The 13,401-nt window shown below is 43.2% G+C and overlaps 1 protein-coding gene across 2 annotated transcripts in view; it reads right to left on the minus strand.

The window, feature by feature from the left end:
• Positions 1–5,499: 5,499 nt before the first annotated feature.
• LOC133606212 (sodium- and chloride-dependent betaine transporter-like) overlaps positions 5,500–13,401 on the minus strand; it is a 31,867-nt gene continuing 23,965 nt past the window's right edge. For both annotated transcript variants that reach the window (XM_061959877.2, XM_072913288.1), the window contains exons 12-15: positions 8,286–8,388; positions 8,122–8,222; positions 7,898–8,044; positions 5,500–7,824 (exon numbers count right to left, since the gene is read on the minus strand). In XM_061959877.2, the coding sequence (XP_061815861.2) occupies positions 7,669–7,824; positions 7,898–8,044; positions 8,122–8,222; positions 8,286–8,388 (507 nt within the window). In that variant the 3' untranslated portion in view covers positions 5,500–7,668. The remainder of the gene's footprint in view (positions 7,825–7,897; positions 8,045–8,121; positions 8,223–8,285; positions 8,389–13,401) is intronic.

Below are 13,401 nucleotides of genomic sequence, written 5' to 3' on the forward strand. Positions count from 1 at the left end.
TCTGTTTCCTGAGATCCAGGGTCAACGCAGCCGTCTACCAGCAAGTTTTAGAGCACTTCATGCTTCCTGCTGCTGACCTGCTCTATGGAGATGGAGATTTCAAGTTCCAACAGGACTTGGCGCCTGCACACAGCGCAAAATCTACCCGTGCCTGGTTTACGGACAATGGTATTTCTGTTCTAAATTGGCCCGCCAACTCCCCTGACCTTAGCCCCATAGAAAATCTGTGGGGTATTGTGAAAAGGAAGATGCAGAATGCCAGACCCAAAAACGCAGAAGAGTTGAAGGCCACTATCAGAGCAACCTGGGCTCTCATAACACCTGAGCAGTGCCAGAAACTCATCGACTCCATGCCACGCCGCATTAACGCAGTAATTGAGGCAAAAGGAGCTCCAACCAAGTACTGAGTATTGTACATGCTCATATTTTTCATTTTCATACTTTTCAGTTGGCCAACATTTCTAAAAATCCCTTTTTTGTATTAGCCTTAAGTAATATTCTAATTTTGTGACACACGGAATTTTGGATTTTCATTTGTTGCCACTTCAAATCATCAAAATTAAATGAAATAAACATTTGAATGCATCAGTCTGTGTGCAATGAATAAATATAATGTACAAGTTACACCTTTTGAATGCAATTACTGAAATAAATCAAGTTTTTCAAAATATTCTAATTTACTGGCTTTTACCTGTGTATATGTGTATATATGTGTATATATATATATATATATATATATATATATATATATATATATATATATATATGTATGTATATATATGTGTGTATATATATATGTCTCGGAAGAGACAGCCCTACTAATCACGGATAATAACTTAAAGCATTGTCTTTTTAGCCTTTATAAATGCATGTGACACATGCTGTGATTTACAAAGGTCCTCAAAGGTAGCCTTGTTCACTGCATAGAATTGTGCATTCATGTATTGAATGAACTCCAAGTGTTATTAAAAGCACTTCTGGGCTCCATATGGAGATCATATCTGTGTATCAGTGCAGTTCATGACGTACTCGTGTTAAAGCCTCGCTGTGTTCGCCAGGAGTCGTTCATCCTGCTTGTCAACAAAGAAGCCATGAAGTCTGAAAGTGCGAGTCAGCTGTCGTCCTCGTAAATGTTCCTCGTTGTCCCTTTTTGTGCGAAACCAGTCTTGTAAGGCCTGTGACGGGTGTTGATGAAAAGGCTCGTTTTTTTAAAGTGCGATAAAGTATGACATCACACGAGCGTTCGCTGTGTGATTATGGCCACGCCCCCTCAGTCGCACTTTGTTTCCGTCTTGTTGTTTCTGCATTCTTGCCATACGTAAACGTCCCCCTGCTATCCTCGCCATGAATCCTATTGATCGCTGCATCGATTGGGAGGCGAGTAAACAAACTGACGGCGATTAACTTTGACAAGCGCGATCCAGCCGGCCATCTTGGTTCAGACATGATGGCGTTTGAAGAAGTCAAGTGAAGTCCCTTCTAACGTGATTTAATCTCTTTAATTATAAACTCTCATATCCACTAAGTGTCCACACGCACGCACAAACTGTTCCCCCAGTGCATTGTGGGAGTGTTTATTAGTTTCCAACCGAAATTTGGTTATAATCAACTTACAACACTATTTCAAGAAAATCTAATTTATATAGAATATTCATTTTAAATTCAAACCCATTTTTATGAGCATGAGAAGCACATAACTGTAACCCTCCCAACTATTGGTTAATCAATCAATCAATCAATCAATGTTTATTTATATAGCCCTAAATCACAAGTGTCCCACATAAGGGCAAGGAAGAACTCACCCCAGTGGGACGTCGATGTGAATGACTATGAGAAACCTTGGAGAGGACCGCATATCTGGGTGAACCCCTCCCCACCCCCCCTCTAGGGGAGACCGAATGCAATGGATGTCGAGTGGGTCTGACATAATATTGTGAGAGTCCAGTCCATAGTGGATCCAACAAAATAGAAAGAGTCCAGTCCATAGTGGGGTCAGCAGGAAACCATCCCGAGCGGAGACGGGTCAGCAGCGCAGAGATGTTCCCAACCGATGCACAGGCGAGCGGTCCACCCCGGGTCCCGACTCTGGACAGCCAGCACTTCCTCCATGGCCACCGGACCTGTGTGTCTCCCCCTCCACAAGGGAGAGGGGGGAGCAGAGGAGAAAAGAAAAGAAACGGCAGATCAACTGGTCTAAAAAAGGGTGGCTATTTAAAGGCTAGAGTATACAAATGAGTTTTAAGATGGGACTTAAATGCTTCTACTGAGGTAGCATCTCTAACTGTTACCGGAAGGGCATTCCATAGTACTGGAGCCCCAATAGAAAACGCTCTATAGCCCGCAGACTTTTTTTGGGCTCTGGGAATCACTAATAAGCTGGAGTTCTTTGAACGCAGATTTCTTGCCGGAACATATGGTACAATACAATCGGCAAGATAGGCTGGAGCTAGACCTTTTATTCCTTGTTAGAGGTATATTTTCCCACCTTTTGAGCAAAATGAACAGTGGTTCTCAAACTGACCAAACTTGGCTCTCTAAGTACCACCACCATGACCAACACTAACTTACAGTAGCGCATTAGGCCGAAGTATTCAGTAAAAACAAGGCTGAGTTTTTTTCTTTTCAACAGGTATATTTAATATTTTTGGCCACTGTAACATTACACGCAATTAGAACAGTAACACTGTGTTTGTATGAAGGAAAATAGAACTCGGTATTTTGGCGTATCACAGAATCACTCGAGGTCACTAGCTTTGGCCTTCGTTTGGCTCGTAAAGAAAAACAATAATCTCACCCCGTTTCTTATCAATGCACACTCACACATTTTATTCTCTCAAGTTAACTTTTTTTAATTATTTTTTTAACCAAGTTAACTTTCAGTTTCGATCTCCGCCGAGTCAGTGCTGCAACATGGACAAAAGCATGTGAGGAGGGCGACCATTTTAGAGAACGCTTCAGACTTTCGATGGCTCGGCAGTCTCCAGTGCTAGTATTGCTATTTTTTGTACTTACTCGTTAATCTTTAATTCTTGACACCTCCTATTATTTTAGACCGCCTTAGAACTAAAGAATCTGGGAGGACTCTTCCCTCTCTAAGGAAGGCTCCTAATACAATCAACTTTAGAAAACTGGTCTTTTGGTTCACAGGAAGTGAACAAACTATTATTTCATGCGGAGTCATGAAAAAGGGATTCCATAAGCGGTGCTTCCTCCTACTCCTTTTCGGATAGGTCCAAGTGTGCATTGTGATGTACACTTTTTATGCATGTTGCAAATAAAGTGACATTACCGACAATCAATTGTTGTCTTAGAGACAAAAGTATTGGTACACCTGGCCGTCACACCAGCAAGAAAACGAGCTGATTGAAATAAGTGCCATCAATTCCTCCGACGACCGCGTCCTCTCATTGTGTTGACGCCAAGTCGTCGCCCTTAATTAAGAAACCCCAGCATCAGCACCACGCAGCTTGCTGTTGCTATGGGAACCGCCTAACAAGGCCGGTGCAACCTTTTGTCTGATACTGTGATCAAGCAATCACGCTCGATAAGCGAGTAGCCTAACAAACATAACGTTTCATTCAGCGAGCACAATATCTATAACGAGGGTTCATCGTCCTCCATCTCTCGTCAAACTCCAGACTGACCTCCCGCATCCTGGATTTCCACTGAGGGTCACGGCTTGTGTATGCAAAAAAAAAAAAAAAAACAGAGAGAGCCGGAATCTCCCGGTAATTGAATGTCGCCTCGGATCACGCGCATCACCGACCTCGGCATGACATGACGCGCTCATGCTGTGACATCAGGCAGCCTCGCTGTGCATGTTGCTATGGCAACAATCTGAAGCGGTGATATGGCGGAAGGATAACGGGGCGAGCACTCGTTGGTTTATAAGCATTATATTGTGCATGTTGTTATTATGCGGTACAACAGGTGCACTTACATACTATAAAGCAAGATTATAGGAAACTAGAAAAGGGCAATTGAAATAGGAATGGCGTGCGAATGCTGAAATGTTTGCACACGAGCAGGATAAATCGTCAAACAAACAAAAAAGCCATTACACGCATAGTAACTGTTAGCATGCTGGCTTTTCTTTTTGCCTATTTGCCTGTAAGAGTCGTATATTTTGTTGACGCTATCTGGCTTGCATGCTAAAAATGTGTGTTTTAGTTTGGCTTTTTTCAGCATTCACTGGCCGAGAGTTGGTGGGCGGATGAGAGTGGAGCCGGGGCTCTCTTGGTTGCTTTGTTGGGTCTGCTCCTGTCTCTGGCCATGCTCCCCCCACCCCAGCAGACGATGGCGTGGAACACCGCAGAGGCCACCACAGTGCATACTTGCCAACCCTCCCGGATTTTCCGGGAGACTCCCGAAATTCAGCGCCTCTCCCGAAAACCTTCCGGGACAAATTTTCTCCCGAAATTCAGGCGGACTCAGGTCCTCCACAATATAAAAAAGCGTACCTGCCCAATGACGTTATAACTGTAGAATGATCGAGGGCGAGATCTTGGTTTCTTATGTGGGTTTATTGTTAGGCAGTTTCATTAACGTCCTCCCAGCGCGGCAACAACACACAACAACAGCAGTCACTTTTTTGTATACCGTAAAGCAGTTCGTCTGCCGTAAACAGCAATGTTGTGACACTCTTAAACAGGACAATACTGCCATCTAGTGCATTTGATGAAAGCACTTTTGTGCGTGCCACACATCAATGCATCAGAGAGGGTGTTAAGCATGGTTCGAAAAATAGTGACAGAGAATAGAACAAGGATGGACAATTCAACCCTTAACTCAACAATGAGTAGATGAGTGTTATGTGTGTGTATATGTGTAAATAAATGAACACTGAAATTCAAGTATTTATTTTTTATATATATATATATATATATATATATAAAATAAATATATATATATATATCTAGAATTCACTGAACGTCAAGTATTTCTTATATATATATATATATATCCATCCATCCATCCATTTTCTACCGCTTATTCCCTTTGGGGTCGCGGGGGGCACTGCAGCCTATCTCAGCTACAATCGGGCGGAAGGCGGGGTACACCCTGGACAAGTCGCCACCTCATCGCAGGGCCAACACAGATAGACAGACAACATTCACACTCACATCCACACACTAGGGCCAATTTAGTGTTGCCAATCAACTTATCCCCAGGTGCATGTCTTTGGAGGTGGGAGGAAGCCGGAGTACCCGGAGGGAACCCACGCAGTCACGGGGAGGACATGCAAACTCCACACAGAAAGATCCCGAGCCCGGGATTGAACCCAAGACTACTCAGGACCTTCGTATTGTGAGGCAGATGCACTAACCCCTCTTCCACCGTGAAGCCCATATATATATATATATATATATATATATATATATATATGAAATACTTGACTTGGTGAATTCTAGCTGTAAATATACCCCTCCCCTTTTAGCCACGCCCCCGTCCCACCCCGACCACGCCCACCACCTCCCCCCACCTCCCGAAATCGGAGGTCTCAAGGTTGGCAAGTATGCCACAGTGTGTGTCTCTGTTGAAATGATGTTTTTGTTTGGTTGCTCGTCTATGCATGGTGCAATGGTGTGTGCGCAATGTATATTATTGGTTGATTATATTTTGTTGTTTTACTTTTGTGGCTGTGTGTAGAAGTGGCACTGCTGGAGTGGCAACTAGTTACATCAGCTCTGCTCTTTTAATGTCCTGTGTGTTCAATTCCTTTATTGTCATTGTCATAATAACACTTAAGTCATACATGAACAACGAGATTTTGTTTGAGCTTTGTCCAGCGGCATAGAAACTGCATTGATGTGCAGGTTGACAATAGTTTACATTTTAGCATTGTCAGGAAGATCGCGATAAGAGGGACGTGGGGGTGGGACAGTCAGATATCTGATGGGTGTTACGTTGATGTTGCAGCAATGCAATGTCCAGAGCACAGTTATTGAGGTGGTGAAGAGTGAGGTAATAAGATGGTCCGGGGCAGCAAAGGGGCAGGCTGTTCATTTAGCAGTCTCACAGCCTGGGGATGCAGACTGTGAGACATTCTGGTGGTCCTGGCGCGAATCGATCTATACCTCCTTCCAGAGGGTAGCAGGTTGAAGAGGCCATGTGCTGGGTGGTATCTGTCCTTCAGGATGTTGTGTACTCGCTTTAGGCAGCGAGTTGTGTACATGGCACTCATCTCTGGGAGTATTGTCCTTGTTATTTTCCCCGCCGCTTTAACCACTCGCTGGAGGGCCTGTTGGTTTGCTTTAGTGCAGCTAGCAAACCACACTAAAAATCCGTAAGTGAGGACACTGCTGATGGCACAGTTGTAAAAAGTTGACCATTGATTTTTGCGGAATGTTTGCGCATTTTAGTTTCCTCAAAAAAAAAAAGACGTTGTTGGGCCTTTCCGACTGTAGAAGCAGTGTTAATGTCCCAGCATACATCTTCTGTTATGTTCACCCTTAAGAATTTGAAATGCTTGACCCTTTCTACGAGATTGTTATTAATTAAAAGTGGAGGGTGTTTGTTCTGCCCTTTCCTGCGGAAGTCTACAATTAGTTATTTGGTTTTGTTAGTGTTAAGAACCAAGTTATTGTTAGCACACCATGAAGCCAGCTGTTGGACCTCTGCATTGTATGCTGTCTCATCATGTTCTTTGATGTTTCCCTCTTACACACATGTTTATGTGTGCTATGGCCATGAGGTTTTTTCCTTGGCCTCAGTCTGGACCCTCTCCAGGGGCCCAGGCTTAGAATTAATTTGTTTTATCTAAAAAAAAATAAAGCTAACATGCTAACGTTGGCATGCTCGATTTTTATGTCATTTAGCAGGCGTACACTCCATAGAGTCACAAATTTTGCCATTACACACATAGTAACTGTTAGCCTGTTGGCTTTTCTTGGGGGTGATGAGGTGGGCGGGGGCGCGGTTGAGGTGGGCGGGGTTGGGGGGGCGGATTTTGGTGGTAGCGGGGGTGTATATTGTAGCGTCCCGGAAGAATTAGTGCTGCAAGGGGTTCTGGGTATTTGTTCTGTTGTGTTTATGTTGTGTTACGGTGCGGATGTTCTCCCGAAATGTGTTTGTCATTCTTGTTTGGTGTGGGTTCACAGTGTGGCGCATATTTGTAACAGTGTTAAGGTTGTTTAAACGGCCACCCTCAGTGTGACCTGTATGGCTGTTGATCACGTATGTGTGTGTAAAAGCCGCATATACTATGTGCCTGAGCCGGCACGCTGTTTGCATGGAGGAAAAGCGGACGTGACGACAGGTTGTAGAGGACGCTAAAGGCAGTGCCTTTAAGGCAAGCCACCAATATTGTTGTCCGGGTGGAAATCGGGAGAAATTCGGGAGAATGGTTGCCCCGGGAGATTTTCGGGAGGGGCAGAGAAATTCAGGAGTCTCCCGGGAAAATCGAGAGGGTTGGCAAATATGCTCTCAGCATTCACATGCAATTTCTACCGAAATTGCTTTTTTGTGTTGACACAAATTAAGATATATCATCCAGAGAAACGTGTGTTTTTGGTCTATTTCTTTGACGGACTCACATATTTTGTAAAGAAAATAGTCCCACACAGGCTTTTGGAGGTTAACTGTGGCTTTCAAAAAGTGAAAAGTAAGTGAATAAAGTGTAAACATTTAGAAACAACATGATGATGGCGATGTCATTGTCCTTGTCCGTCAAACACCACTGGGCTCTTCCATCATTATTTTATCGTCTCTCCGGCCTGGTGGCTTTGAGGCGGCGAAGATTACGCGGTCACACAAGGTGAGGACGGGCTGATGCGGCCGAGCCTGGCGCAGATCGCTGGACGGCGTCGTCATGTTCTGGGGGTTCTGTTTGGGCGAGACGTCTGGGTCAAGAAAACGCGATGGATGGAGGCGGCTCCTTTCAAATGTGGACACTCACCCTGCACAGCGTGATGAGGATGAACGCCGGGATGCAGATGAGCGGCGTGAGAACCAGCAGAGAGGCCAAGGCGGAGGCCCACGTGCCCGGCCTGTAGTCGTACACCATGAGGGAATGCGTGTTGGTCAGGTCGTACAGCATCGTGAGCTGCAAAGACATCAGCGCCGTCACATATGCTATGCAAGCACATAACCAGCGCAGACAGGAAGTGACGACGGACTCACCACGCAGAGCAGCGGCGTGATGAACAACCAGCAGTACTTGAGGAGGGGGAACGGCCGGTACCCAATCATGTCCTCGATGTTGTCACAGAAACGGTCGGCGCCTGTAAAAGCATCGCCAAAATCAAAACACGTAAAGGGAAAAGAGCTGAGGTGGCGTTTCCTACCGTACACCCAGGACATGACGACCGTCTCAAAGCAGGCGATGAGGAGCAGGCTGGTTCCGCTCGGCCCGTAGCTGTCAATCAGCTGGAAGAGCACGATTCCTCCCTAAAAATAAACACACCTTTTTTAAACAGACTCATTCACAAAAATGTGGAATTCTTCAACAAAACAAAACACTTAACCCAAAATCCTTTTATCTTAAAACAAAATATGTGAACAAAATGAGTTAAGTGTGTTCCCTGTTATACAAGCATGTTCCTCGTCCAGGGACATGTTTTCACTTTGGTTGTAAATCCTGTCGCCATGGATACACACATTGTTACCAAATGTTAATAGGGGCTCTTCCCCCTAACCGAGACCTATTGAGTGACATAACACGTGAGGGCTCTTCGAATAGTGTGACCTAAAGAGTGGGTTCCTGATAAAGTGACGCGTTTTCAACTTTGAATATAAATAAGACTTGTCCCTTCATGACACCTATGATGTAACATGTGTTGGGGGTTTTCACATCATATTGCGTGAAAGGTGGGTTCCTAATCAGGTGGCCCATATTCAAATTTTGTCATGACTGCTGTCGCCATGGAGACACACAATGTTATCGCAAATTAATACGGCTCCTCAACCCGATGGTGTGACTTAAAGGGTGGGTTCCTAATCAAGTGACCTGTTTTCGACTTTGGTCATAAATGATGTCGCCATGGTTACACACAATGTTACCACACACAATATACAAACCCCGTTTCCATATGAGTTGGGAAATTGTGTTAGATGTAAATATAAACGGAATACAATGATTTGCAAATCATTTTCAACCCATATTCAGTTGAATATGCTACAAAGACAACATATTTGATGTTCAAACTGATAAACATTTTTTTTTTTTGCAAATAATCATTAACTTTAGAATTTGATGCCAGCAACACGTGACAAAGAAGTTGGGAAAGGTGGCAATAAATACTGAAAAAGTTGAGGAATGCTCATCAAACACTTATTTGCTATACCCAATCATGGCAGGTGGGTGCCATTCCATGAAATGCTCAGTCATTCACAAACAAGGATGGGGCGAGGGTCACCACTTTGTCAACAAATGCGTGAGCAAATTGTTGAACAGTTTAAGAAAAACCTTTCTCAACCAGCTATTGCAAGGAATTTAGGGATTTCACCATCTACGGTCCGTAATATCATCAAAGGGTTCAGAGAATCTGGAGAAATCACTGCACGTAAGCAGCTAAGCCCGTGACCTTCGATCCCTCAGGCTGTACTGCATCAACAAACGACATCAGTGTGTAAAGGATATCACCACATGGGCTCAGGAACAATTCAGAAACCCACTGTCAGTAACTACAGTTGGTCGCTACATCTGTAAATGCAAGTTAAAACTCTTCTATGCAAGGCGAAAACCGTTTATCAACAACACCCAGAAGCGGCGTCGGCTTCGCTGGGCCTGAGCTCATCTAAGATGGACTGATACAAAGTGGAAAAGTGTTCTGTGGTCTGACGAATCCACATTTCAAATTGTTTTTGGAAACTGGACGTCGTGTCCCCCGGACCAAAGAGGAAAAGAACCATCCGGATTGTTATAGGCGCAAAGTTGAAAAGCCAGCATCTGTGATGGGGGTGTATTAGTGCCCAAGACATGGGTAACTTACACATCTGTGAAGGCGCCATTAATGCTGAAAGGTAAATACAGCAACGTTACCATGGACGCCCCTGCTTATTTCAGCAAAACAATGCCAAGCCACGTGTTACATCAATGTGGCTTCATAGTAAAAGAGTGCGGGTACTAGACTGGCCTGCCTGTAGTCCAGACCTGTCTCCCATTGAAAATGTGTGGCGCATTATGAAGCCCAAAATACCACAACGGAGACCCCCGGACTGTTGAACAACTTAAGCTGTACATCAAGCAAGAATGGGAAAGAATTCCACCTGAGAAGCTTAAAAAATGTGTCTCCTCAGTTCCCAAACATTTACTGAGTGTTGTTAAAAGGAAAGGCCATGTAACACAGTGGTGAACATGCCCTTTCCCAACTACGTATTTTTCGGAGTGTAAGTCGCACTGGAGTATAAGTCGCACCTGCCGAAAATGCATAATAAAGAAGGAAAAAAACATTATGCAACTTTCATAAACTATGAAAAAAACAGCGACTTATAGTCCGAAAAAAAATACGGTACTTTGGCACGTGTTGCAGCCATGAAATTCTAAGTTAATTATTTGCAAAAAAAAAATAAAGTTTATGAGTTTGAACATCAAATATGTTGTCTTTGTAGTGCATTCAATTGAATATGGGTTGAAAATGATTTGCAAATCATTGTATTCCGTTTATATTTACATCCAACACAATTTCCCAACTCATATGGAAACGGGGTTTGTAAATATGGCTTTACCTAGCCAGTCATAGATAGGGATCAACCGGCCGATTATCGGCCCCCGATATTTGGCATTTTGATGTACAGGCCAAAAGTTTGGACACAACGTCTCATTTTTTAACGCGTTTTCTTTATTTTCATGACTATTTACATTGTAGATTGTCACTGAAGGCATCAAAACTATGACACGTGACATGTATGTATGACGTGTTCATTCATAGTTTTGATGCCTTCAGTGACAATCTACAATGTAAATGTAAGGGCCAGAACGTAGCCCCCTGTATGGTACAGTAAGCCTAAACGGCTCTAGCTCTGTCCCTATGTGCATTTGCTCATCGTCTTGTGTCCTGTGTCGTCATCCCTCAGCGTTCCTCCGTTTCCTGGTTTCGAGCTGTGTGTCTCGTCTCCCCGAATTCCCTCCGGTTCCGTGGCTGCCTTCCTGGATCTCAACCTCTCGCCTGGACACGGACCTTGACGCCTCGCTCCTGCCCCTGACCTCTTGCTTTCCCACGGACCTCCGAGACTGCCTCGCCCTCCCTGACTTGCGCATCTCCCTCAACACCAACGTTCCCTCTAAGGTGCGCGCCTGCGCAATTGCGCACTGCTCAAGCGTCCTCTGCGCACAGCAAATATATGCCGCAACCCATCTGAATTCTAAACAAAATAAAGACATTTATTCTGTGTAATTTTGCAATGCAACTCTGAGTGACAGTGACAACAAGCGGCCCTAACGGTGTTCGTCAACGCCATTCAATTGAACACCGTTCAATTATTGTAACGTCTATCGAGATGCTTCGAGGACAGGAATGATATCAATTACTTTATTGAGCAAAACTGTTTATATTCGGCCATAACCACACCAAAAACATGAGTAAAAAACTTCTATCTCGAAAAACTAGTCATTTTCTGCCGTACAAACCAGGCCAAAACCAACTTGTCAGCTGTCACCAACATGCGTAGAAACTAAGCCACTGGTGCGTTTATGGCCACACAAAAAGTCCGACAACTCGAACACCACACAAAGTTACACTATGACTCTTCAGTCATACGTGTGCTTATTCTACGGTCATTTATTATTAATGTTAATTTATTGATATTAATCATGGAATGCTGTTACTAGAGAAAGTTACAGGAATGCACACTTCATCCTATGCTTACATTTCATTGTGCAACATGAGGATGTTTAAGGGGAACTAAATGTGATCTCTGAAAGGGGTACAAATGATTTCCAAAGCAGGACCGCCACCCAGACATATTGTACAATACTAATCCATATCTTATGAAAAACAAGATTTCTTTTATTTTCATTACAAGTGGGCCAAATCACTAATATTATAAAATAATCTCATGAAAATGACTCCTCTCATTTGAGTGTTATTATAAAAGATTGGTTTGAGACAGGTGTGCTGCTGGTATTGCCACGTGTGATGTTGTTCACATGTGCTCCACTGAATGCTCAGGGAGTTTTTGTGTTTGCTCTTACCAGGGGCGTCACTAGCTTTTAAGGACAGGGGGGGCTTTGCCCCCAGGAGATGCACAGGATGTGAGCGAATGTTACGCACGAGCACAAAACTTCACAAACGGCTAACAAAGACTTAGAAATTATTCATTGTTATTATTTTTATTTTTTTTTAAATGCACGGGACGAAATGAAATGCTCCCCGGGACGATGGCTTTTAACCATTTTTTTTCTTTTTCTTTATATGTATTTATTCATTTTACATTTTATATTAAATGTCTTGGTTTTTCCTCCCTCTGAAAATCCTATGAAATGTTTAACAAGCCATCCTATAATAATAAAACAGCTATTAATGTAACAATAGAATAAAACAAATATATTTAATGATGTTGCATTCATTATTTTAACAATAGGCTAATGTATATTACTTTATATAGATTCTACAAGAAACACAAAACTTAAAAAATAAATTATTTACAATTGCACACACAAGGTTTTGTGCAGCTTAACTCATTGTAAAGGAAGATAATGTGCTTTATACACCTGCAGGACCGCAAGCAAGGTCGCAGAGAAAATGCAGACTGGAATTTGAGTGATGTGGGCGTTTTCTATATGAACAAGTGGAATGGATTGGATACCGACGCACTAAAGGGGCTACCTTACGCTACTAAGTGAGGGGAAACTGAGTGAATAATAACAGGTTATATGATTATTTATTTAAACTCATATTTGGGCCACTTTATAGTGAATATGTCGGCATTTATTTGTAAAAAAAACAACAACAACAAAAAAAAACACCAAATTATTTAGGGGGGCTTAAGAATATTTTAGGGGGGCTTGAGCCCCCCTAAAATAGGCCTAACAACGCCAATGGCTCACACACATGAACAATTAGAGGGAACATTGCTCAACACGCATCTTCAACATCTCCTTGTAACACTCAGTTAAACACAACACATAGTCCCACCATACGTATCTCGATTTATTACGCACGTCATTTTATTATATTAAGAAATACGCCTCGTCCCTGCTTCTATGACGTCGTCTTCTTCCCCTGTACCGTAGCAACCTCAGCTTTCATCCCGTTTTTAAATTTGGTTGTTCATCCCGTCACCATTGTTACACAAATTATTTCCAAACATAAGCAGGGTTTTTCCGCCCATCGTGACCTATCCAGTGAGGTAACGTGTGGGGTTTTTTTTTTTACACCACATTGTTTTCAGGCCGTGCGTGCGAACATCACTGGATAGGTCTCTATGGAGGGAGGGTCCCTATTACTAATTGGTAACATT

The sequence above is a fragment of the Nerophis lumbriciformis genome, linkage group LG05 (genome assembly GCF_033978685.3).
Source record: "Nerophis lumbriciformis linkage group LG05, RoL_Nlum_v2.1, whole genome shotgun sequence".
Classification (NCBI taxonomy): domain Eukaryota; kingdom Metazoa; phylum Chordata; class Actinopteri; order Syngnathiformes; family Syngnathidae; genus Nerophis; species Nerophis lumbriciformis.